At 39.5% G+C, this 27,644-nt stretch overlaps 2 protein-coding genes across 4 annotated transcripts in view; one reads left to right on the top strand and one right to left on the bottom strand.

Moving 5' to 3' along the window:
* The window catches only part of LOC133646252 (arf-GAP with SH3 domain, ANK repeat and PH domain-containing protein 3-like), a 61,343-nt gene extending 50,470 nt beyond the window's left edge, over positions 1-10,873 (top strand). The window contains exons 18-26 of the mRNA XM_062041423.1: positions 1,792-1,877; positions 1,977-2,092; positions 2,172-2,239; positions 5,450-5,557; positions 5,634-5,850; positions 6,222-6,498; positions 7,979-8,186; positions 8,275-8,406; positions 9,889-10,873. Of these exons, the coding sequence (XP_061897407.1) occupies positions 1,792-1,877; positions 1,977-2,092; positions 2,172-2,239; positions 5,450-5,557; positions 5,634-5,850; positions 6,222-6,498; positions 7,979-8,186; positions 8,275-8,406; positions 9,889-9,963 (1,287 nt within the window). The 3' untranslated portion in view covers positions 9,964-10,873. The remainder of the gene's footprint in view (positions 1-1,791; positions 1,878-1,976; positions 2,093-2,171; positions 2,240-5,449; positions 5,558-5,633; positions 5,851-6,221; positions 6,499-7,978; positions 8,187-8,274; positions 8,407-9,888) is intronic.
* The window catches only part of LOC133646253 (TMF-regulated nuclear protein 1-like), a 34,648-nt gene extending 13,219 nt beyond the window's left edge, over positions 1-21,429 (bottom strand). The window contains exons 1-2 of one of the 3 annotated variants that reach the window (XR_009825258.1): positions 11,733-12,411; positions 11,613-11,652 (exon numbers count right to left, since the gene is read on the bottom strand). Coding sequence is in view for 1 of the 3 variants with exons in the window: in XM_062041424.1 (XP_061897408.1) it covers positions 20,836-21,408 (573 nt within the window). In the remaining 2 variants the exon portion in view is untranslated. Of the gene's footprint in view, positions 1-11,612; positions 11,653-11,732; positions 12,412-20,585 lie in introns of those variants that run through there. The other 2 variants (XR_009825259.1, XM_062041424.1) reach the window with 2 other exon arrangements.
* Between the last annotated feature and the right edge of the window lie 6,215 nt (positions 21,430-27,644).

The raw sequence follows: 27,644 nt of genomic DNA, 5'->3' as shown, positions 1-27,644 counted from the left end.
GCATATAGTACATCTGGAAAGTATTCACGGTGGTTCACTTTTTCCAAATTTTTTTATGTTACAGCCTTATTCAAAAATGAAATACATGTATTTTTGTCCTCCAAATACCCAATAATGACAATATGATAACATTTTTTTTTAAGCCAATTTATTAAAAATAAAAAACTAAGAAATTAAATGTAAATAAGGGGCATCCTGTTTTAATTGATCATCCTCAAGATGTTCCAATAGCTTAATTAGTGTCCACCTGTGGTAAATTCAGTTGGTTGGGCATTATTTGGAAACCTGTCTATATATAAGGTCCCACACTTAACAGTGCTTGGCGGAGCACAAAACAAGAATGAAGTCGAAAGAATTGTTTGTAAACTGTCAAGATATGTTATGTCTGGAGAAACTAATCTGGGGAAGGGTACGGAAAAATATCTGCTGCCTTGAAGGTCCCAATGAACACAGTGGCCTCCATCATCCATAAATGGGAGAAGTTTGGAACCACCAGGACTCTTCTTATAGCTGGCAGGCCGTCTAAACCGAGTGATCAGGGAAGAAGGCCTAGTCAGGGAGGTGACCAAGAACCCGATGGTCACTCTGTCAAAGCTACTGGAGTCCTCTGTGGAGAGAGGAAAACCTTCCAGAAGGACAACCATCTCTGCAACAATCCACCAATCAGGCCTGTTTGGTAGAGTCTTCAGACGGAAACCGTACCTTCGTAAAAGTTTGCCAAAGTGCACCTGAAAGACTCTCAGACCATGAGAAACAAAATTCTCTGGTCTAATGAGACAAATATTGAACTCTTTGGTGTAAATGCCAGGCCTCATGTTTGGTGGAAACCAGGCACTGCTCATCACCAAGCCAATTCCATCCCTACATTGAAGCATGGTGGTGGCAGCATCATACTTTGGGATGTTTTTCAGCGGCAGGAACTGGGCGACTAGTCAGGATAGAGGGAAAGATGAATGCAGAAATGCACAGAGAAATCCTGGATAAACTTGCTCCAGAGTGCTCTTGAACTCAGACTGGGGCGACGGTTCATCTTTCAGCAGGACAGCGACCCTAAGCACACTGCCAAGATATCAAAGAAATGGCTTCAGGACAACTCTGTAAATGTCCTTGAGTGACCCAGCCAGACCTGAATCCGATTGAGCGTCTCTGTAAAGATCTGAAAATGGCTGACGCTTCCCATCCAACCTGATGGAGCTTGAGAGGTTCCGTGAAGAGGAATGGGCAAAGAAGAATTGGTCAAAGAGGAATGGGCATAGAGAAATGGGTGAAACTGCCCAAAGATAGGTTTACCAAGCTTGTGGCATCGTATTCAAAAGATTTGAAGCTGTAATTGCTGCCAAAGGTGCATCAACAAAGTATTGAGCAATTTTCAAATTTCTTCCTTCCTTCTTTTTTTTTTTTCATAAATTTGCAAAAAAGTCTTAAAAAAAATAAATAAAAGAAGAAGCTTTTTCAGTATGGGGTATTGTGAGTAGAATTTTAAGAACAAAAATTAACTTATTCCGTTTTGGAATAAGGCTGTAACATAACAAAATGTGGAAAAAGTGAAGAGCGGTGAATAGCTTTTTTCCATGGCAACTTGAGGGTCACTTCCCCCACTTGGCCCCAAAGCAAATAGACTGTAACAGCAAAAAGTGACAATGAATGAATCCATCCACACTTTATCTGGATCTTAACCAAAATGTTATGGCTTTTCTCCTTGGCCCATTCACAACCCCACGGTTGTGTAGCTGGGTTGTCTCGGGGGTAAAATTACAACAAAAAGTCAATCAATGTTTTTGTCACTTGTAGGCTGCCAAAGAAACAGCTCTCCATCTGGCCGTGCGCCTTGAAGAAAGAAGCTCTCTGGCTATCGTGGACTTCCTGTGCCAGAACAGGTCAGACCATCAACATTCAGGCTGTTAGCCATCATTTGATGATTTATGTCTTGTTCAGTTCTCTCAAAGCTGATTAACATTCCTTTTTTGATGCCACAGCAACTGTCTGGAGAAGAGAACAGCAGAAGGCAACACAGCTTTGCATTATGGCGTCCTTTACCACAAGCCTGAATCCCTCAAGTTGCTGCTTAAAGCCAAGGCCACTCTTCACATCGGTACTTTTTATTTGGTTATTCTGTTTCTACATAAAACATTAAATGTGTTAAACGTGTTTTTTTAATGCTTTCCTTCCAGTGAACTCTGCAGGAGAGACAGCTCTTGATATGGCCAGAAGGCTGCAACACACACAATGTGTTGAACTGGTGAGTTTGCTTAAAACAAACTATGTAGTTCTGGATTGTTACTTTGAATGACAACAGCATGTTTGCCTCCAAAAATACAAACATTTATTTGAGCTGTATAAACAATATAATGTGTACCTCAGGGCTGCTGTCTATTTATAGCAGGGTGGGTGGTGGCTGGTACGGGGGAATGAAGTAATTGTAAAATTTGCATAACTGCCAATTGTGTATTTGCAAAAAGTGAACAGAAAACATGAAAAGCAAAACAAATAAGTTTAGAACTACAAATTACCTTTTTTCACAACACTAAACAAACAAGACGGAGACGCATGTGGACCACAAAAGCATTTGGCGCTTCTTAGGAATATCGTTTGTCACTCTAAAAAAGGGCTCTTCACGAGTTTTGTCACCTGTAAAGAAGATTGTCTAGAACAGGGGTCCACAAACTTTTTGACTGGGGGGGTGGGGCGCGCATTGGGTTAAAAAAATTGTATGCATTTGCTCGTTTTGACGTTAGTTTTTCTGACAAAATGAACCGTAATAATATATACAGTAGTTATTAGAGATGTCCGATAATGGCTTTGTTGCCGATATTCCGATATTGTCCAACTCTTAATTACCGATTCCGATATCAACCGATACCGATATATACAGTCGTGGAATTAACACAATATTATGCCTAATTTTGTTGTGATGCCCCGCTGGATGCAATAAACAATGTAACAAGGTTTTCCAAAATAAATCAACTCAAGTTATGGAAAAAAGTGCCAACATGGCACTGCCATATTTATTATTGAAGTCACAAAGTGCATTATTTTTTTTAACATGCCTCAAAACAGCAGCTTGGAATTTGGGGCATGCTCTCCCTGAGAGAGCATGAGGAGGTTGAGGTGGGCGGGGTTGAGGTGGGGGGAGGTTAGCGGGGGGTGGTGTATATTGTAGCGTCCCGGAAGAGTTAGTGCTGCAAGGAGTTCTGGGTATTTGTTCTGTTGTGTTTATGTTGTGTTACGGTGCGGATGTTCTCCCGAAATGTGTTTGTCATTCTTGTTTGGTGTGGGTTCACAGTGTGGCGCATATTTGTAACAGTGTTAAAGTTGTTTATACGGTCACCCTCAGTGTGACCTGTATGGCGGTTGACCAAGTATGCGTTGCATTCACTTGTGTGTGTGAAAAGCCGTAGATATTATGTGACTGGGCCGGCACGCCTCCAATATTCTTGTCTGGCTGGAAATCGGGAGAATGGTTGCCCCGGGAGATTTTCGGGAGGGGCACTGAAATTCGGGAGTCTCCCGGGAAAATCGGGAGGGTTGGCAAGTATGACTGGGAGACGCAACTGCTCTGTACTTCACCCTACGTCCATGTACCACTCCGTACCGCGGCGTTTTAAAAAGTCATAAATTTTAATTTTTGAAACCGATACCGATAATTTCCGATATTACATTTTAAAGCATTTATCCGATATTATCGGACATCTCTAATAGTTATATATAGTTCATACCATACTCCAGCTCATAAACTTACAATTAAACATGCTTTATTTTGTCAAAGTATAATTTTGCGGCCATATTTTATGCACTCTGCTGTGTTTGGTGACCAGTAGGCAAGGGTTGGTTTGTCTGTCTGTTAGCAACATACCTCATAGTTATGAATAGATTTGAATGAAAGCTTCAGGAAATATCCGAAAACAACTATTCTTTCTCTCCCTTTTACGACCTCCTGCTAACGGACCTCGCACAATCCCTCTACGCAAAGGAATTTTGGGAGATGTAGTTTACTTCCAGACCGGCCAATTCATAAGTCCCAGAAAAATACCACACTTACCAAGTTTTCATTTGATACAGTCACATGTCGTCACAGAATTATTGTGATGATTTTGATACCGAAATACCGCTGTATTTATAATACCGTTACATCCCTATCATTTATTGATTTAGTTTGATTTTTTTTCTTCGAGCACTGTGTAATTGTATGTATATTTATTTTCCATCCGCTTTTGAGTCCCTTTTTTGCGGTATATTGGATTATTTATTTATTTTCGTAATCAGCCTGACCTACGCCTTTGTGATTGACCCATGCCTTCATATCATTTGACAATGTTAACCCTCTTAAACTGTAAGTAGGTTAGATATAATTATTGTATAAAAATAAAATCAAGAGTACGATTACTAATTCAGTGTTTATATTTGAGTGGACCCTGGGCCCTTTTGTAGTGGAAGAGTTGGGCCCCGAGGTCGAAAAGTTGAAGAACCCTTGGTTTAGAGGGGTCTGATTACTCGCTAAATATAGCGGCACAGCTGCTAAACTGGCAACCCTGATCCCTCTTGCTACGTGTTCTTATTCTCTGGCAGAACAGGTACGTTATAATGTTTTTTTGAGGGAGGGCAAATAGGTAGCACCAAACCTATTTGTGTCTGCTAGATCCAAATAAATAAAATCCACTGTGCACGCTGTAATGTAATCATATAGTTATTCAAAAATTTTGATTACGTATTTTGACAGTAAACTATTCAACATGTCTCTAAAAAGGAGTAGGAAGAAGCAGAGCTTATTTAATCCGACCCCTTCTCTGTGTCTCAGCAATTACTAATAGTTTGTTTACTTTGTGCTTTTAAAATGTACCAGTTTAACAATTTTTGGTTAAAAAAAATGATACAGATGTGTTATGGTAAAGTTAATAAAGTTGGTAGATACATTTTACAATAATATAAATAAAAAAATAAGTACTCTAAAGGATAGGTGATAAATAATGCCTTAATCGGACGGCTCCCTTTTTAATGAGCTTAAAATCATGTCTTAAAACATATTTTTACTCCTTGGCTTTTAAACCAGCATGAAAGTTGTGTGATTTTAGTCTATTTTATTTTCTTCTACGTATTTTATGTATTATTCTCTTTATAGTTAAATGTTTTATACAATTGACTCTCCTTAGTTTTATTCTGTTTTTTAACTCCTGTGCAGCACTTTGTGCAACTTTTATTGTTTTTTGAAATGTGCTATATAAATAAAGTGGATTGGAATTGAATAATCATGTATGAATAAGAATCAGGTTAGTGATTAGTTGAGATTATTGTCCTTAGTTAGATTCTATTAACAACATATGTCTGACCTGTTTTCTTGAAATAACTCATTAATGCATCTTTTGAGTTTTTAAAGCAACGTTTAAAATTCGTAGCTGTTGTATGAAAAAAACACCCAACCAGAAAAAAAGTTTTGTGCTCCTTGTGTTTGCAGTTAGAGCTGGCTCACAGTGGGAAGTTTAACTCTCAGATTCACGTAGAGTTCATGTGGGACACTCAAGCTCAGGAGATCTATGACAGCGAGGACGACCTGGATGACAGGGTAAACATCTCACCGTGTATTTACACATCTGGAATGAATGGATACAATAAATAAGAGTTGCTGTCTGTTATTCTAGGTAAGCCCATTACCAAAAACACGTTCTCCCGTGTCCTCAAACGGAGGCTTTGGATCCCGCTGGAGTATGATTAGTGGTGCTGGTGGCAATCCAGGCAGCAGACCTTGTCAGACCTATGAGAACCTAGACTTCCTGTACAGAAACCCACCAGCCAACAGCGCCCCTTCTGGAACATCCATGCCACCACCGCCGCTGCCTGCTAAATCCACCCCAAAAGGTAAACAAGAATTATTACCTGCTCAGTGGCCTTGTGGTTAGAGTGTCCGCCCTGACATCAGTAGGTTGTGAGCACCCATTGCCTCCCTGCTTGGCACCCAGCATCAAGGGTTGGAATTGGGTGTTAAATCACCAAAATGATTCCCGAGCGTGGCCACCGCTGCTGCTCACTGCTCCCCTCACCTCCCAGGGGATGGAACAAGGGGATGGATCAAATGCAGAGAGTAATTTCATCACACCTATTGTGTGACTATCAGTGGTACTTCAACTTTTAACTTGAACTTTACTGTAAATGCAAAAATGCTGATGCAGAATAAATGGGACAGGTCTACCTAATATCGTGAGTAATTGACTTCTGATTTTCTCACTTAGGTCGCTCCGACCCTCAGCTCTCGGTCACAACACAAGAGGTCAACGTCCCTGCACCAAGACGCAGCTCCAACCCGACCGTCAACACCCCCATTCCACAGACGCAGGCCAGACAGAGCCCTACGTCTCCCAGTGTAGAAAGTCAAAGCCCAGGTGCTGGAAAACCACACAAGGGGAGTGTGTTTAGGGTTCACAGATTCAGTGGGGAGGGGCAAGCCTTCACTGGCTCCACTTCACAAACTGCTACCACATCCTCCCAGAACCACATCGGACCTGTCAGGTAAGAGACTAAAAATGGACACTCCACCATCTCCACATTGCCGCAGGGATCTGTTTTCCAGCTGCCCTCAGTCTCCTCTTAGATAAAATCTGTTGAGACGTAAATACAGGAGTGTCATTCCCCTCCATTGTTGTTGTTTCTTAGCAACTCTGTTCCAAATGATGCGTTTGATGTGACTTGGTTTCTACAGTATGAGTTACAGTACTGTCAGAGTGGAACACTTGACTGAGGGAACCCAATACTGTGCAGTTTTGTTTTTTTGTTTTCAATTTCGCCTCTAAATTTGACGGTTATAATAATTACCACAACATACAAATCCGATTCAATATTGATTCATTATAAATCTTAACGTAAATTTACAATGGAACTAAAACTTGACCAGTCTAGCAAACCGGGCAACCACAGATCACTGGATTTCCCTTTTTTTCTTGTTGCTAGGCAGAGTTTTTAGGGCTTATACAAAACTATCCAAATGTCTGTAGTCCATCCCAACCTAGCAAATTACAAATATGAGACAAGTTTATATAGGGGAAATGCTTATTTTGGCGCCCTTTGACATAAGCGGTTGCTGGCATAACCAAACCAAAGCTAGCCATCTCTTGCACATTTACTTGTGACCTTCAACAGAGATATGAGTAGGTCTCATTCTGTTTTTTTTAAACAAATATTTGTATTTAATTTAAAAAATTTTTTTTACAAACAAGGCAATTCACACACAGGGTGATCTCAATGGCTCCTCGGAGGAGGTACAGAGTTGTTGGTTTTACATAATGTGCAAATGCAAATGACAGGTGTAAACATGTCAGCCCAGAGGCGACACAAATCCTGTCAAACTTTTAACAGACATGAATAACAAAAATGTGTGTACATACAAGCGCATAAAAAATTGAAAATTATAGTAGTAATAACCATGACTTAAGTGTATGTATAAGTGTAGCAATAATAATGTAAGTAAATAAAATAAATAATTAAATTAGAACAGAAAAAAGGGGGAAATAAAGCAGATAACAATTTTAATTCTATTTACAGGTTAAAACTTTTATTTTGAAGCCACTTTGCACTGAACAGGGAACCTCTGTGTGCACATTTTAGTGCTGTAAAACCAGACAGTAGTTCTGCTTCTGTTGTCATGTTTAGCGATAAAGATGAAGTGTAGAAAAAAAAAAGTCGATATGAACGGACCATTTTTCATAGAAAGGACCCTTTTGGGGGTCAAATTTAATGTTCACAAAAGGGGTCTATTGTGTATATGGACACTGACTTAAGCGGTAGAAAAAGAAGGGGTTGTTGAGTTCCACTGTATAGACATACGTTATGTACAATTCAGTCACTGTTCTGTATTAAATATAAAAATACATTATTGGAAGGCAAAATGTGCATTCTAATGCATTAGCCTAAAACTTAAAGTTGCCCGTTCACTCCTGCTTTGTAGTCTTATCATTGTCATGTCATGTGACCGCTTGTCTGTGTCCTGTCCCAGTTCAGAGAAGACCACATCGTACCGTCGGACCAGCAACGGAAGCAGCATCCAGGGGAAGTGTGCCGCGATATCTCCCACCAGCAACCAGGAGGAGCCGTATTGTATTGTCGGGGGAAACTGCGCGGGCCTCGGTCCAGTCCCCGCTCCGGCAACACCCTCTTCCTCACCTGGCGTGACCCCTTCACTGCGAACCCGCAGGAACGCCATGGTACGACCATAAATGATCCCTTTTGCTTCAAGTCTGTACATTTCCTACTGAAATATGTACCCTTGTCTTATTCTTATCCTTTGTGCAGAGTTCAGGCAACAGACAACACAATAAGCGGGTCAAGGCTTTGGTCGACTGCAGGCCCACCAGTTCAGAGCAGCTCACTTTTCTCAAAGATGAGACTATTGTGGTAACGCTTTCTAGTGACCCCCACTGGTGGGTAAGTGCAACTACCAGCTCTTTAACTCTAATAAATGTTTAGCTGGATATGAATTGGCGAATGCTTTGAAGGAGAACTACACTTTAAAAAAAAGAAAAAAAGAATGCCTGCCAGGAACAATCCCTATGTGAGACAAGAACAAATGTTTTTCTTTTTTTAATGCACTCTAATTTCTAAAATATGGCAAGTACACGGTGGCTAACGGGAGAAATGATATTAACCAAGTATTTCCGTTATTGTTATTATAAGTGCTAACGTTGAGAAACTACTTTTAGCGGCGTCGTGATCACAGAGGTAACTAGCTTATGCAGCTATTGATATACTGAGCCGGTGAGCTGCTGCATTGCCTCTGAGTTGGTAGAAGTTAATTATAGATTATAAATCATGCCTCTCACCTGAATAGTAAAGTTAAAGTTAAGGTACCAATGATTATCACACACACACTAGGTGTGGCGAAATTATTCTCTGCATTTGACCCATCACCCTTGATCACCCCCTGGGAGGTGAGGGGAGCAGTGGGCAGCAGCGGTGGGCAGCAGTGGTGGCCGCGCCCGGGAATCATTTTTGGTGATTTAACCCCCAATAGAGGGTTGTGGCTATAAACCGAGGAGTTTGTCAATTTAGACCCAGAGATGGCAAGAAAGACATGAAAAGACGCTCGTTTACGTCCCTTTTTTTATCCTTCGTGAGGATTATGACTAATTATTCATCTAAACAAGAAGATATGAACATCCCATCAGTTGGCATCCCAGTGAGAGCAGACTTTGTGCAGTAAGTGATTGTTTTATTGTGTTCGTAGTTTGTATTTCTTGTTTAGCACTGAGCAATACTGCTGCTTGCTGGATCTACCCAGCACATAGAACTCGTAGCTCATCCACCGTATATTTAGGTTAAAAATATAAGGTTCTGGATCATCATTTGTCCCAAAGTAGTTGCGTTGTCTTTCATAAAGTCTGCCATGATTAGTAGTGTTGTTGTTGAAATTAATATGTATGCTTGAAATAAGCAACATACTAAAATGTTACATGTTATTATGAATTTGCCTGTTACTAGATTACATATATACTTACATCATGTATATAAAACATTGATTGAGGTTTTGGGATGTGTTTAGAGCGCTTTATAGGTGGAATAGAGTAAATTACATTACCTCCATTGTTAGCCGACTTTTGCTAGAATCAGAATGCATAAAAAATTGTGTACTTGTCTCAAAAAAGTGCAGTTCCCCTTTAAGAAAAGAAGGAACATTTTTTGTTTTGTTTTGTTTTCAACATTTTAACAGCCACATCATTGTGCTATTACAAATAAACACACATTTTCTAAACATTCAACTTTTTTCAAACTAATTGCTATTGCTGATATGCTGTGATGAATTTTCCATCTAAATTGCTTTCGTTTTAGTATCCCACAGCATCCACATTTAATTTCTTAAAAAAAATATTACAAATGTGTGAAATATTTGTTCTACTTTTGTTTCATCAGATGGGTTACATAGAAGGGGACTCGTCCAGGAGTGGGACCTTCCCAGTCAACTACGTTCAGAAAGTGTCGGATTGAACCGATGTTTGTGAACCAGGAATTGAAACGGCATTGGATGCTCAGTGACATAATAGCCTTACAGCGGCTCCAAGTGGACTTTATGCTGTTTCCTTCGCGCAGCTTACATGGATTTACTCAAAGTGGAACGATGTGAGTAAATTAAGGACACACACCCAGCTGCGCGAGGACACAGTTCTGGGATTTAAACTTCCAATAAGGGAATCTCAAATTTTAACACTAAAAATGTAATTGCAGCTTTTTTGTTCTCTAAAGCCTTTGTATTAATAACTACAAAGGCATTTTCAAACATTTCTGTACATTCCGGGCTAATCCCTTTTTAAAATGCACTTTACACTCATGCAGGATGATTATTTGAAAAAAAGGCCAACTGCTGTCTAAAGAAGACAAAGGTCTTTTTAACTAAAGAGAAAAAAAGTTTTTTATTTCTTGCTCCCAAAAATCTTGTTAAGCCTGCAAGTATCTAGAACTATTGTTAGTGATGGAATATTAATGATGAGAACCAGGAAGTGACATATGAGTGGTTTGTGAATACAGTTACTGGGGGCTTGTGTGCATCGTAACCCAATGGACTTAAGCACAATTGCACTTAATGTACATATTAAAACAATTTTTTGGAATTTAAATTGAGCAAAAAGTATGCTATGTTTTTTTATACTGACAAATAACCAAAACATGTAACTTGTGTTATTGAAATGTATATGCTAACTGATGCTTGTCTAAAAATGCTGAAATGTGTGTTTATGTATTTTTACATTGGATGCAATTAGTGCAGGTGTATCTAAGGTTTTGCCTGGTGAGTGTGTAGTGCAAGGCAGATGATAATGATGATGATATGTTTACAGACACAAGTAGAGCGGAAGCTCAAACAGAACTAAAAGTCTAAGTGCTTTTTTTTCGCTCGATACCAGCATGCATTGATTCAATTATTTATTGCAGCACCGCACGCATAACAAAAACGTTCAGTACTTCCCTTTTCTCTTGCATAACAGGAAAAACACATTTACAGTAAAAAAAAAAACATTTATATTGATTTTAATCTGTTAATGATGTTGTTCAATCGTTACATTCCAATTAATAAATGTTCATTAACTGTACACTAGTGGTGATCAAGCTTTTTAAGCGCTGGTGCCTGATCTCAGCCATGAACCAAGGCAAAAAGATCTGCACTCAACACAACCGAGAAAATGCAGTGAATCCGGAAAGTATTCACAGCGCTTCACTTTTTCCACAATTTGGTTGCTACAACCTTATTCCAAAATGGAATGGAATTTATTTTGTCCTCAGAATTCTACAGACAATACCCCACAATGACAATGTGAAAAGGTTTTTTTTTTAAACATTTTTTGGCAAATTTATTAAAACTAAAAAAACATGTACATAAATATTCACAGCCTTCGCTCAATACTTTGTTGATGCACCTTTTGGCATCAATTACAGCCTCAAATTGTTTTAATTTAAATTGGGGGACAGCATGGCGCAGTTGGGCGAGTGACCGTGCCAGCAACCTGAGGGTTCCTGGTTCGATCCCCACCTACTACCAACCTCGTCACATCCGTTGTGTCCTTGAGCAAGACACTTCACCCTTGCTCCTGATGGGTCGTGGTTAGGGCCTTGCATGGCAGCTCCCGCCATCAGTGTGTGAATGTGTGTGTGGATGTGGAAATAGTATCAAAGCGCTTTGAGTACCTTGAAGGTAGAAAAGCGTTATACAAGTATAACCCATTTACCATTTACATAATACAATGCCACAAGCTTGGCACACCAACCTTTGGGCAGTTTCGCCCATTCCTCTTTGCAGCACCTTTCAAGCTCCAGGATGGGAACCACTGGTTTTCATCCAGGATGTCTCTGTACATCCCTGCATTCATCTTTTCCTTTATCCCGACTAGTCTCCCTTTTCCTGCCTCTGAAAAACACCCCCACAGTAATTGTAATTTCTGCCAAATGTGCATCAACAAAGTATTAAGCAAAGGCTGTGAATACTTATGTACATGTGATTTTTTTATTTTTAATAAATGTGCATATTTAAAAAAAATAAAAATAAATAAATAAATCACATCGTCATCATGGGGTATTGTTTGTGGAATTTTGAGGACGAAAATGACTTTATTCCATTTTGGAACAAGGCTGTAACAAAACAAAATGTGGAAAAAGTGACTTTCCGAATGTACTGCATACACCAGGGGTCCCCAAACTACGGACCGCGGGCCGAATCCGGCCCGCCAGCGTCCAAAATCCGGCCCGCGGGAAGTCCCAAGTTAAAAAAAAAAAAAAAAAAAATAAAATTACGATACATTTTTTAAATTTCTTTTAATTATCTTTTTTAAAAATCTGTCCTTTCTAATCCATTTTCTACCGCTCGGTGTCTCCTAGCCGCTCAGGCAAATCATATTGTCTAAAAATGCATTTTCCCATCGATAACGTGAAATCATTGGGCTTGGAATATATATATATATATATATATATATATATATATATATATATATATATATATATATATATATATATATATATATATATATATATATATATATATATATATATATATATATACACACACTACCGTTCAAAAGTTTGGGGTCACATTGAAATGTCCTTATTTTTTAAGGAAAAGCACTGTACTTTTCAATGAAGATAACTTTAAACTAGTCTTAACTTTAAAGAAATACACTCTATACATTGCTAATGTGGTAAATGACTATTCTGGGGACGGCGTGGCGAAGTTGGTAGAGTGGCCGTGCCAGCAATCGGAGGGTTGCTGGTTACTGGGGTTCGACCCCCACCTTCTACCATCCTAGTCACGTCCGTTGTGTCCTTGGGCAAGACACTTCACCCTTGCTCCTGATGGCTGCTGGTAGCGCCTTGCATGGCAGCTCCCTCCATCAGTGTGTGAATGTGTGTGTGAATGGATGAATGTGGAAATACTGTCAAAGTGCTTTGAGTACCTTGAAGGTAGAAAAGCGCTATACAAGTATAACCCATTTATCATTTGTTTATCATTCTAGCTGCAAATGTCTGGTTTTTGGTGCAATATCTACATAGGTGTATAGAGGCCCATTTCCAGCAACTATCACTCCAGTGTTCTAATGGTACAATGTGTTTGCTCATTGGCTCAGAAGGCTAATTGATGATTAGAAAACCCTTGTGCAATCATGTTCACACATCTGAAAACAGTTTAGCTCGTTACAGAAGCTACAAAACTGACCTTCCTTTGAGCAGATTGAGTTTCTGGAGCATCACATTTGTGGGGTTAATTAAACGCTCAAAATGGCCAGAAAACTCGACAGTCTATTCTTGTTCTTAGAAATGAAGGCTATTCCACAAAATTGTTTCAAACTTTTGAACGGTAGTGTGTGTGTGTATATATATATATATATATATATATATATATATATATATATATATATATATATATATATATATATATATATATATATATATATATATATATATGTATATATATATATATGTATATGTATATATATGTATATGTATATTACAGCCCAGCCCCCGGCCAATTTTTTTTAATCCAATGCGGCCCCCGAGTCAAAAAATTTGGGGACCCCTGGTATACACGGTTGCAATTCATAATTAGGAAGTGAAAAAGAGAAAGAGGGTAAATATTGCGATCGTTATTTTTGGTATGTGCTCAACAATGGTTTAGGATTTAGGATGTCAAAATGTGCACCTTCAGGAAATGTACACACGGAATTACATGTATTTCTTCCCGTTAAAGTATTTTAAAAGAAACAAATAATTGTTATAGTGTAGTCAGGGAAATGTAATCAAATGTGCATCATACTCGGGGCTGTGCAGGAGTTGTTTTAATGGGAAAATATTAAAAAAGGCTGTCAGTGTGATGTGTTGTACACCACTGCATACCACAATAATAAATCTACTGTTACTTTAACATCTCACAATAATGAGCTATCTTTTGAGAAGGCTAGGAATCTAAATAAGTTTGTACAATTTGACAGCTGCATCCACCCTCTTTAGTATTCCCATCATGCTTGCCTCTGTGCTCTTCTCCAAGCTCACCCCTTCCCTTGGCAGCTGTAGTGCGCCTGCTTCATCCGACCCTGTGTCCAGTATGATGACTGTCCAACCTGTCACTTATGTAACAAAGTCCCAAATAATATTGATGCTATTTCTAGCCCACAAACACACACACACACACACACACACATACCCTTTCCTAGATCTGTGCTGTATATATGTTCATAGTGTATGTATGCACAATACATTGTGGGATGCTAATCCATCAAAATGCAAGAATGAATAAATCTGGATTTATTGGAAAAAGCTTGCCTTATTGGCTCTTATAATATAGAAATGTAACATCCTACATATACATATGTAAACCATGAGATGTGCTTAATGCGTCCATTAAGTGAGCAAAAGCGAAAACATCAGCTTAATGTAACTTCACATACCCTGGCTTACAATAATGAGCACTAAGTTGGCCGTTTGATGCATTTCCTTTTTTTTTTTTTTTAATCTAAAGTCGCCGTTATCTAACTCGGATTTTAATACATTCAGCAGTAAAGAGGATCTAGCGGAGAAGTGAATGATTAAATTACAACATAATACTGCCATTCCAATGCAAAGTAATGTGTCCTCTTCTGCTGAATCCGAACGGAACCATTAGGAATTCACAGAAAAAACAGCTTTATATCTTATGTAACAGTTTTAATCATTTAATCCTAATGATGTGTCCCTGTCTCGTACATTGCAGCCCGGCGCTTAAATAAACAGTCCAGAAAATACACATGGAACGACAGTCAAAAAGTAAGGAGAAAACATTTGAGGAACATTCATTCTTTTTCTGTGCAGGACAAAACATGTTTGCAAAAAAAACAAAACAGCTGTAGGCGTTTTATTCTATTAGAATTTTAGCTCATTTAATTGTCAGGAATTAAGGCTGTGAATTGAAAAATGAACACTTACAATCATTGTGAGGGCCAATAAGATAGTAAACATTAGTGCTGAAAGTGGAGTTTATAGCAAAACAAGTGATTTGAAGAAAGAAACAGATTAAAAGCATACAACTCACAAATCTACACATTTGTTTACAAAATAACATGGAAAAAATATATTTTTACATTTCAATTGTGTATACAGTATATCTATAATTGTATTTTAAATGTTTTCAACATCAGCCTGTTTCACATAATTAATTTTTTTAGTTTAGCACAACATTTTTTTATTAACTCGTTAGATCAAATTCGTATGTCTTTTTTGAACTAACAAAATGCAATTATGTGTTTACCGGCTGACATGAACATTTTAAATAAGGTCAATAAGAAAATGTTTTCAATTCAGAGGTCCAAACAAGACAGGATCACAATTACTACATTAAATAGTCAACAATCAAAGATCTTTAGAAATAGTCAACGTTACATTCATTCTGGACGTGGGCCTCGAGATCTTTGGGAAATGTTTTCAGTAGCCTAAAAACACCATTGTTGTGTCCTTTTTGGATGTGTTTGCCACTTTACCATCACTATGTCAACAGTGTTATCATTGCCAATGCACAGACATTGCATAAGGCATATGAGAAGCGCTATAGGCCCGTTGTATAGCACTATATTTCTATTTACTGTACATATACAGTAGAATCAGGAATACATGTACTGTATAAAGGCCTAATTTGCACTGTAGCTCTTTGCTCAAAATTGTTTGGTTGAGATGTGCCCAAAGATGGCACGCAGGCGTTCACCTTGGCTGAGTGGAATGCTTGATCGAGACTTAATTCAATTACAAGGTTGTTATGGCTATTAAGGAATTTTAAAAAGATGATAAGTCTCCCTTCTGCTCGACTGTGTTCCCATATCAAACAGATCCGTTGAGCCCTTTTAAAAGAGTTGATACGGGGAAAAACAATCAAAGCTGACATTCTATTTACTGTAACTTGTGCATTTTAGGGTGTTTTCACTTTGACGTCCCTTTAAGGCAAACCAAACGGTTAGTTTTCTCTATTGGCGGATTTTGCTTGGTCAGGTGTAAACATAGTAATCCATTCTGATGCGGACCAAATTTTTCCAAATTATCGTGACCTCAATCTAACTATCAAATCAATCAGGTTTGACCATTGACCGTTAACAGTTTTATGTGTGTGAAAGCACATCATTAAAGTTATGAACAATCGTCTTTCTCCACATTGTGATTATTTGTTTTACCAACGCCAAATGTTCTTCTTGTAAATAAAAGCAGAGATCAATCTCCCATGAGTAGGCATGTACGCGGTTAGCGTATCATCTGATAGCGCAATTATTAAAAGTATCAACAAAGGCCAATTTTGCAAAATGTTGCGGTATTTTTTACTCCCAAAAGTTGTGTGCCTGACTTTCTTACTGTTTACATTTTGCAACCAATAAAAGAAGAGATCAATCTCACATGGTTGGCACAATTATTAAACTTTTCAGCAAAGGCCTATTTGGCATCATTTTGTGATTATTAGCGCTTTTTCGTCACAAGTCTGTATGCAAAAATGCTCTCTTGTTTACATTTTGCGAACAGTAAGAGAAGAGATCGATCTCACATAGTTCGACATGTATGCGGTTAGCATGTCATCTTACAGCACAATTATTAAAGTTATCAACAAAGGCCAATACGGTACTATGTTGCAATTATTAGTGCTTTTTCATCACATTTATTGATTACATTTTTGATCAATAAGAGAAGAAACCGGTATCACAATTTTTTTAGCACGACTATGGTTAGCATGTCATCTTACAGCACAATTTGTAAAGTTATCCACTAAGGCCAATATGGTACCATGTTGCACTTATTAGCGCTTTTTCATCACTAGTCTGTTCGCCACATTTTCTTGTTTACATTTTTTGATCACAATTTTTAGCATGAATATGGTTAGCATGTCATTTTACAGCACAATTATAAAAAATATCGACAAAGGCCAATTTTGCAAAATGTTGCGGTTTTTTACTCCCAAATGTATGTGCCTGACTTTCTTACTTTTTACATTTTGCAACCAATAAGAGAAGAGATCCATCTCACAGCATGTATGCGGTTAGCACAATTATTAAACTTCTCAACAAAGGCCAATTTGGCATCACGTTGTGATTATTAGCGCTTTTTCGTCACAAGTCTGTATGCAAAAATGCCCTCTTGTTTACATTTTGCGAACAGTAAGAGAAGAGATCGATCTCACATACTGTAGTTCGACATGTTGTATGATATTATATGGTTAGCATGTCATCTTACACAATTATTAAAAAGTTATCAACAAAGGCCAATATGGTACCATGTTGCAATTATTAGTGCTTTTTCATCACATTTATTGATTACATTTTTGATCAATAAGAGAAGAAACCGGTATCACAATTTTTTTAGCATGACTATGGTTAGCATGTCATCTTACAGCACAATTTGTAAAGTTATCCACTAAGGCCAATATGGTACCATGTTGCACTTATTAGCGCTTTTTCATGACTAGTCTGTTCGCCACATTTTCTTGTTTACATTTTTTGATCACAATTTTTAGCATGAATATGGTTAGCATGTCATTTTACAGCACAATTATTAAAAATATCGACAAAGGCCAATTTTGCAAAATGTTGCGTTTTTTTTACTCCCAAATGTTTGTGCCTGACTTTCTTACTGTTTACATTTTGCAACCAATAAGAGAAGAGATCCATCTCACTTGGTTTAGCATGTATGCGGTTAGCACAATTATTAAACTTTTCAACAAAGGCCAATTTGGCGTCATGTTGTGATTATTAGCGCTTTTTCGTCACTAGTCTAAATGCCCTCTTGTTAACATCTTGCGACCAGTAAGAGAAGAGATCGATCTCACATAGTTCGACATGTATGCGGTTAGCATGTCATCTTACGACACTATTAAAAAGTTATCAACAAAGGCCAACATGGTACCATGTTGCAATTATGAGCGCTTTTTCATCACTAGTCTGTTCGCCACATTTTATTGTTTACATTTTTCTATCACAATTTTGAGCATGAATATGGTTAGCATGTCATCTTACAGCACAATTTGTAAAGTTATCAACAAAGTCCGATTTTGTACTCCATCCATCCATTTTCTACCGCTTGTCCCTTTCGTTTCGTTGTCATTTTTTTACTCACAAATGTGTATGCCTGACCTTCTTACTGTTTACATTTTGCAACCAATAAGAGAAGAGATCGATCTCACATGGACGCGGTTAGCACAATTATTAAACGTATTAAACAACAATATGGCATCATGTTGTGATTATTAGCGCTCATGTTGTGATTATTAGCGCTTTTTCATAGTCTGTATGCATAAATGCCCTCTTGTTTACATTTTGCGACCAGTAAGAGAGGAGATAGATCTCACATAGTTCGACATGTATACGGTTAGCATGTCATCTCACAGTACAATTATTAAAGTTATCAACAAAAGCCAATATGGTGCCATGTTGCAATTATTAGTGCTTTTTCATCACTAGTCTGTTCGCCACCTTTTATTGTTCACATTTTTCTATCACAATTTTTAGCACGACTATGGTTAGCATGTCATCTTAAAACACAATTTGTAAAGTTATCAACAGAGTCCGATTCTGTACTCCATCCATCCATCCATTTTCTACCGCTTGTCCCTTTCGAGGTATGTTGCGATTTTATTATTTTTTGACTCACAAATGTGTATGCCTGACCTTCTTCTTGTTTACGTTCTTGCGACCAAAGAGAGAAGACGAGGCGAAGTGAACCTGGATCACTTGGTGTTCCAATGCAATTGCACAGTGAAGTGATCTGAAGTGACACCGGTTTGCTTCAAAGTGTTCCAGAGTGTTCGCACAGGTGCAAGTAATGCTGACTGGTAGAATGAGACCAAGAATGAAAACACCCTAATAAGTTACTCACATTCTTCCTGATTGCAAAGCAGACTGGTACCAGACCAGAACCTTACTGGGTTTCATATACCATCTCAGCATTTTGAACGGTGACAGACTCGCAGCAAAGTATACTGAAATATTGATGCTGGAATATCATGTGCCTTTTCCCGCTCGTGCACTCACACACCACTTCCTTTTCCACTGAAAGCTGAGCTGAGAGTGCTTGCAGCCTCTCAGGGGGTTCACCTTCAAATAGATGTGGCTTAATGTGCACACTCCCCGGTCACAACATTAGGTACACCTGTACAATGAAATACATGAGCTGTACCTTCAATTCTTCCTTTCCAAAGATAATAACCATCAGTTTTCATGTAATAATGTACATTGTTTTGCAGGTTTTGCAGTTTCTAACATTATTTTTGTCAATTGCCAAGATTTAACATTTAATTTCCAGACATTTCCCCAGTTTTAAGAGCTATTTACTTATTTTTAGTTATTGACTGGACATCATAGTCTTAATTTTAGCATGAATAATTATATTCTGTCTATTGTAGTTTAAAAATGATAAAATTGAGAAAATGACTATTTAAATAAAATATTTTAGTTTTCCTCACATATAAATAATCTTGTTAAAATATTCTGCAACATCCCGAGTATGCTTCATTTAAGAATTGCAAGTTGAATAATGCTTGTTTTCAGAATAAAATACTTTTTTCTATCTTATTTCTAGATATGAATCTTGATTTAGGATATCTTATGAAGTAAAAATAGCTTGCTGCATGAACAGATAACTTCACTGGTTTTTAGTATTCCCCCCCCCCCTAAAATCTAGTCTTTTTATCTTATTTTTATTGTTATTTTTTGTGTATTGAAACCAGTTAGAACTCATTTTGCATGCCTTTATAGTGGATGACTGGACTTCAAGTCACCAAATGTGGTTTTATCCTTTACAGCAGTGGTCCCCAACCTCTTTGTAACGCTTGAAAATTTGTCTTACGGACCGGGGTGGATGGTATTTTTTTTTTTTTTTTTTTTTTTTGTCATAAAAAAATACAATCATGCGTGCTTACGGACTGTATCCCTGCAGACTGTATTGATCTATATTGATATATAATGTAGGAACCAGAAATATTAATAACAGAAAGAAACAACCCTTTTGTGTGAATGAGTGTAAATGGGGAAGGGAGGTTTTTTGGGTTGGTGCACTAATTGTAAGAGTATCTTGTGTTTTTTATGTTGATTTAATGAAAAAAAATATTTTATTTTATTTTATTTTATTTTTTTTAATTTCTTGTGCGGCCCGGTACCAATCGATCCACGGACCGATACCGGGCTGCGGCTCGGTGGTTGGGGACCGCTGCTTTACAGTGTTCACCCAAATGAACACTATTATTAGATTTTTAAAGGTCTTTTTTTTTCTTCTTTTTTTTTTTTAGATAGACTATCTTCCGTCTGCTAAGTGCCAACTATAGGTATGGAATAAATGCATTGCGCATCTACAGTATCACCTTGATTCTTGTTTATCTCTTTGTTGGATACGTTTTGTGTGGATAGAGCAGAGAGAGAGCAAACAGTGGTTGCTAGGAGACAGGAGGCCACAGGTGGAATCATCCTGGTCTTTCGTGCCTCCCCCCAAAAAAGAGCGTTTTAGCAAACGACTCACAGAGAGACATCAAGGCACATTTTCTCCGCATTCTGGCGCTTTCTCTCTGACTGATCTCATTAAATTCCTTTTGATACATCCTAAAAATGTCATTGTCCTACTCTATGTGAAGCGTGACTCACTTCATACGTGACTCATCCATGCAGCAACGTTCAGGCAGCCATTACCAATTCTCTGCCAAGGTCCAAACTTGAAAAGCAGCACGGTTTCCATGACAACCGGCAATAGCATCTTCTTGCCAGCTCCTGAATATTAAGACCTGAAAGGACCAGCCTCAGGGTAGGAGTGCAAACAAAAATGAAGTGATGAGAGCGAGATAAAAGACGGTGGAAGCGTTTCGGTAGTAAACAAAAAAGACAACAGAAAAGAGGTCTACTTGAGCTTCACAGGCCAAGGCAGGCATGTTCGCAGTCCAAGCATGGAGGAGAAGATGATGGTGGGCCTGTGCTTCTTGAACTTGAGGCCCTTCTTTAAGCGCTGGCTCCCCTCAGCCACGTAGATCTCCCCCTGCTGCGAGGCGCCGGACATCCTGGCGAGCAGCTCCCCGTGCAGCACCACCTCCTGCTCGGAGTGCACAAACACCTCGCGGAGCTCCTCCAGGCGTCGCTCCATCTCCCTGATGACACGCTGGCGCTCCTCCACCTCTAGTAGGCGGCGGCGAGCGGCCTCGAACTCCATGCTGGAGCTCGGCGTGACCATCCTGGAGGAAGGGGCTGTGGCCGAGGCGGACCCCGGCTCGGAGGCGGCGAGCAGCGCTCCCGTCACCCTCCGGAAGTCGCCCATGGAGATGGAGCGACGGGTTGCCGGGGAGGCCAGCGCCAGGAGAGCGGACGCGGATGTGGAGGGTGACATGACCGAGTCGGGAGGAGGCGGTGAGGACGTAGGCTGGTTGGAGTCGAGCTGTAGGTTGTCTTCATCCTGAGGGGTTCTCTGTCGTCTCTTCATGGCCGCTGATGGTCCTGCTTCTCCCCCGTGCAATATATCCAAGAGCGGATGCTGCTCCATTCATCAGTGACGAAGGACGTGAGCCGGGCTCTCTCTCCATCTGTGCAGGCTGTGACGATTCCTAAAGGGGGTGGAGCTTCTCAACATCCTGCCTCCTGATTGGCTCTAGCCTTCCTCTGTGCTGCTGATGCTGCTCTTTCTGTCTCCATTAAGACCTTTTTTTCCCCCTGCCCTTCCATCACTCCGGCGGTTGCCCCTAGCAACACCCACCAGGAAAGGGGTGGGGATAAGGGGAGTGATGCTCCAGTTTATGTCGTTCCCTTTATCACCTTTCTGCCCGTATTGGCACCATTTCCTGGTACTCCTATCTCACACTGTGACCCATTTACCAATCTTGTCAGGTTCAAACACTGATGACATATATTAAACAAGACAAGAGGCAAGTAATTAAACAGAGACAGAATTCAATTTGGACTCAATTGAGGAGACACGCCTGGACACACTGTACTCTTGCACAGTCTCCAGCACGCTCTCCCAAAAGATTGCACTCCTCCTCCTTTATTTGACTTTCTCCGACCACCTGACCACCGCTTCCACTTCCAGAGGGAAGTGGGTCGTAAACAGCGTTGCCTTTGGTTACAGAATACTTCAAAAGAAGAGGTCGTAAAATAGTTCAAAAAAACTTCCATAAAATAGTTCAAAGAGAGTTAGTCGTAAAATACTTCAAAAAGAGGTCCATAAAATAGTTCGGAAAATACTTCAAAAAGAGGTGGTCTGGAAATTGGGCAGATCCTTGGTTCTCTCCGCTTTGAAGTCCTTGGGTTAGAACAATATCTTTCTTTTGATTACCATACATACAAAATAAATGATAAATGGGTTATACTTGTATAGCGCTTTTCTACCTTCAAGGTACTCAAAGCGCTTTGACAGTATTTCCACATTCACCCATTCACACTCACATTCACACACTGATGGCGGGAGCTGCCATTCAAGGCGCTAACCAGCAGCCATCAGGAGCAAGGGTGAAGTGTCTTGCCCAAGGACACAACGGATGTGACTAGGATGGTAGAAGGTGGGGATTGAACCCCAGTAACCAGCAACCCTCCGATTGCTGGCACGGCCACTCTACCAACTTCGCCACGCCGAGAGAAAACAGGAACACCTTCATCTTGCCCCGCCCCCCTACACAGTAGAGTTTTAGTAGCCTTGCTCTTGATAGGTTTCAAAGACAGCTTTTGTCTTCTTGTCAGGAACTCCATGTAATACAAAGTTTTTGTGATAATTTAGAAACAATTATTCTAACACATCTAGTCCAGTGAAAAACATTTTAAAAAAAATGAAACTCAGCAGCTGATATTGACAGTAAAAAGTAGTTCTCGCAATTGTTGGATATAAATTAAAACCATAACCAAGCATGTATCACTATAGCTCTTGTCTCAAAGTAGGTGTACTGTCACGACCTGTCACATCACGCCGTGACGTATTTTGAGTTTTTTGGTGTTTCCTGAGTGTAGTGTTTCCTATTTTTTTGTTGATTGTCATGTCATGTACTGATGTACTTTGTGGACGCCGTCTGCTGCTCCACGCGCTGTAAGTATTTGCGGTCGTCCAGCATTCTGTTTTTGTTTACTTTGCAGCCAGTTCAGTTTTAGTTTTGTTTTGCATAGCCATCCCTAAGCTTTAATGCCTTTTCTTAGCGGCACTCGCCTTTTGTTTATTTTTTGTTTCTGCATTAGATACCTTTTTACCTGCACACTGCCTCCCACTGTCGTCTGCATATTGTGATCACGACAAACAATGTTCCCGACATCCACAAAGCAATTTATTGTTATTTTATTCATTTATATATTTTTTTATTTATTGTTGGCCCTGCTGCCACCTACTGATATGGAAGAGTATTACACGGTTACTCTGCCGCACTATAGACAGCACAGACACGCAACAACGGCACATTATTTTAAAGTTAAAGTTAAAGTACCAATGATTGTCACACGCACACTAGGTGTGGTGAAGTTTGTCCTCTGCATTTGACCCATCCCCTTGTTCACCCCCTGGGAGGTGAGGGGAGCAGTGGGCAGCAGCGGTGCCGCGCCCGGGAATCATTTTTGGTGATTTAACCCCCAATTCCAACCCTTAATGCTGAGTGCCAAGCAGGGAGGTAATGGGTCCCATTTTTATAGTCTTTGGTATGACTCGGCCGGGGTTTGAACACACAACCTACCGATCTCAGGGCGGACACTCTAACCACTAGGCCACTGAGTAGATGCGGATTATAATCACTGGTGTGCAAAAAATATTTTTAACCCAATTAGGTGAATTGACATCATTTCCCACGGCACACCAGACAATATCTCACGGTACACTAGTGGTTGAAAAACACTGATCTAGTCTATTCTAAAAAGTATTTCACTCTTCACTTGCAATAGCGGTCAATATTGCGTACATATACATTGCTTTTACATATATACATTTTACCTTTATAAAATACACCAACATCATGCGTGATCATGTTAAATGGGTTACAATTGTATAGTGCTTTTTTTTTTTTTTTTACCTTCAAGGTACTCAAATCACTTTGACATTATTTCCACATTCACCCATTCACACACTGATGGCGGGAACTGCCATGCAAGGCCTTAACCACGACCCATCAGGAGCAAGGGTGAAGTGTCTTGCTCAAGGACACAACGGATGTGACCAGGAACCCTCAAGTTGCTGGCACGGCCGCTCTACCAACCGAGCCACGCCGTCCATGGTGGCTGTTTCCATTATTTTGGTTAGTGGGTTACCTTATTTTGCTATGAAGCAGAGCACTATTTTTAGATAATTCATAAAAAAAATATTAAATATACTAAAAATATGTACATGATATTTTAATTATTTTATAATCAAAAAATTATAAAACATTCCGAATAGAATGTATTTTTAATTATTTAAACAATTAACCACTGAATTAACAGCAGTGATGTAATCCTATGTTGTAAGAAGATTCTTACCTCCAGCACTATCTAAAAAAGATATGCAGTTTTTTGTTTTTTTTGCTTTTTTGTCCATGGTGTACCCCCCCTTCTGCCCGATTGTAGCTGAGATAGGCCCCAGCGCCCCCCGCGACCCCAAAGGGAATAAGCAGTAGAAAATGGATGGATGGATGTTTTTAATTGCTTTAAAGGGAACTGCACTTAAAAAAAAGCCTATCATTCAAAATATCTTTGTAAGACAAGAACACACATCTTTTTCTTAGTTTTTTCGATGGATGTAATTTTTTGGGGGGGGGGCATTTTAAGTATTAAATAAATGGGAACTGTGCAATTCCGCCTAAAAAGCCCTTAAAATACAATATTTTACCTTAAACTTTATGGTGTTTTTACAGCATGTTACTGTAGATGGAAAACCGGTACTGCTGGTTTTTTTTTTTTTACAGTAAAAACAACTTGCTGCTCAGTTGCCAGTTTTTTACTGTAAATGGAAAACTGCTCTTTTTTACGGTAAAATTCAGGCAACTGAGCTGCCAGTTTTTTAATCGTAAAAAACAATTGTAGATTTTGCAGTGTTTTGCTGTAAATGGCAAAACCGTGCCACGTTTTTTTTACACTAAAAAACAGCAGCTCAGTTGCCAGAATGTTATTGTCCAAAAACTGTGGTACTGTTGTTTTCATTTACAGTAACATGCTGTAAAAACACAATACATTTCACAATTTTACTATAATTTTTTTCATCATTTAAATGTTTTTACAATGTATAATTATAACAGAAAATGGTTTGAATGTATGTTAATGTATTTGTTGCATGATTATATAATATTTAAGTTAAAAAAAATATGATATTGCATGCCATACAGGTATTTTTTTGTCAAAATGGAAAGAACAAAAACATTTATATTCAGTAAGAAAAGACAAAATACGTAATGGACGCATATTATTTCCAGGCTTCCGAGGGGCCAAATAAAATGAAGTGGCGGGCCAGATCTGGCCCCAGCCCTGGAATTTGACACATACAATCAACTCAAGGACAAGAGATACAAAATGGATGGACAAAATATATGTAAAAATAAAATACAAATAATATCAGGGTGTACCCCGCCTGAGTGCAGCTGGGATAGGCTCCAGCACCCCCGCGACCCCGAGAGGGACAAGCGGTAGAAAATGGATGGATGGATAGACAAAATATATGTAAAAATTAAATTTTAATAATATCAGGGGTGTACTCCGCCTTCCGCCAGAGTGCGGCTGGGATAGGCTCCAGCATTCCCCACCACCCGAGAGGGACAAGCGGCAGAAAATGGATGGATGGATGGACAAAATATATGTAAAAATAAAATATAAATAATATCAGGGTGTACCCCGCCTTCCACCTGAGTGGAGCTGGGATAGGCTCCAGCATTCCCCGCCACCCCGAGAGGGACAAGCGGTAGAAAATGGATGGATGGATGGACAAAATATATGTAAAAATAAAATATAAATAATATCAGGGTGTAACCCACCTTCCACCTGAGTGGAGCTGGGATAGGCTCCAGCATTCCCCGCCACCCCGAGAGGGACAAGCGGTAGAACATGGATGGATGGATGGACAAAATATATGTAAACAATTACATTTTAATAATATCAGTGTGTACCCCGCCTTCTGCCTGAGTGCAGCTGGGATAGGCTCAAGCACCCCCCGCCACCCGAGAAGGACAAGTGGTAGAAAATGGATGGATGGATGGACAAAATATATGTACAAATAAAATATAAATAATATCAGGGTGTACCCCGCCTTCCACCTGAGTGCAGCTGGGATAGGCTCCAGCACCCACCGCCACCCCGAGAAGGACAAGCGGTAGAAATGGTTGGATGGATGGAGAAAATACATGTAAAAATAAAATAAAAATAATATCAGGGTGGACCCCGCCTTCCGCCTAAGTGCAGCTGGGATAGGCTCAAGCACCCCCGCCACCTCGAGAAGGACAAGCGGTAGAAAATCGATGAATGGATGGACAAAATATATGTACAAATAAAATATAAATAATACAGGGTGTATCCCGCCTTCCGCCTGAGTGCAGCTGGGATAGGCTCCAGCACCCCCGCCACCTCGAGAAGGACAAGCGGTAGAAAATCGATGAATGGATGGACAAAATATATGTACAAATAAAATATAAATAATATCAGGGTGTATCCCGCCTTCCGCCTGAGTGCAGCTGGGATAGGCTCCAGCACCCCCGCCACCCGAGAAGGACAAGCGGTAGAAAATGGATGAATGGATGGACAAAATATATGTACAAATAAAATATAAATAATATCAGGGTGTACTCCGCCTTCCGCCTAAGTGCAGCTGGGATAGGCTCAAGCACCCCCGCCACCTCGAGAAGGACAAGCGGTAGAAAATCGATGAATGGATGGACAAAATATATGTACAAATAAAATATAAATAATATCAGGGTGTATCCCGCCTTCCGCCTGAGTGCAGCTGGGATAGGCTCCAGCACCCCCCGCCACCCGAGAAGGACAAGCGGTAGAAAATGGATGAATGGATGGACAAAATATATGTACAAATAAAATATAAATAATATCAGGGTGTATCCCGCCTTCTGCCTGAGTGCAGCTGGGATAGGCTCCAGCACCCACCGCCACCCCGAGAAGGACAAGCGGTAGAAATGGTTGGATGGATGGAGAAAATACATGTAAACAATTACATTTTAATAATATCAGTGTGTACCCCGCCTTCTGCCTGAGTGCAGCTGGGATAGGCTCCTGCACCCACCGCCACCCCGAGAAGGACAAGCGGTAGAAAATGGATGGATAGACAAAATATATGTAAAAATAAAATATCAATAATATCAGGGTGTACACCGCCTTCCGCTGAGTGCAGCTGAGATAGGCTCAAGCACCCCCGCCACCCTGAGGACAAGCGGTAGAAAATGGATGGATGGATGGACAAAATATATGTAAAAATAAAATATCAATAATATCAGGGTGTACTCCGCCTTCCGCCTGAGTGCAGCTGGGATAGGCTCCAGCACCCCCGCGACCTCGAGACGGACAAGCGGTAGGAAATGGATGGATGGATGAAAAATACATTAATAAGTTAATACAAACTTAACATTGAGAGAATAATAGTCGTAATAATCGCAATAAATGAATAAAGATAATACAAAACATAAAAGTTTAACATGTTCACTAAAAATTCTGATTAAAAAGCTGTGTCTTTAGCCTTTTACTTCTTTAAAAATGTTATTTTTTTCCACATGTGCCGTACAACCT

Source organism: Entelurus aequoreus, linkage group LG03 (assembly GCF_033978785.1).
Source record: "Entelurus aequoreus isolate RoL-2023_Sb linkage group LG03, RoL_Eaeq_v1.1, whole genome shotgun sequence".
NCBI classification, from domain to species: Eukaryota; Metazoa; Chordata; class Actinopteri; order Syngnathiformes; family Syngnathidae; genus Entelurus; species Entelurus aequoreus.
The sequence above is the reverse complement of the archived record's forward strand: the minus strand, read 5'-3'. Positions and strand labels throughout refer to the sequence as shown.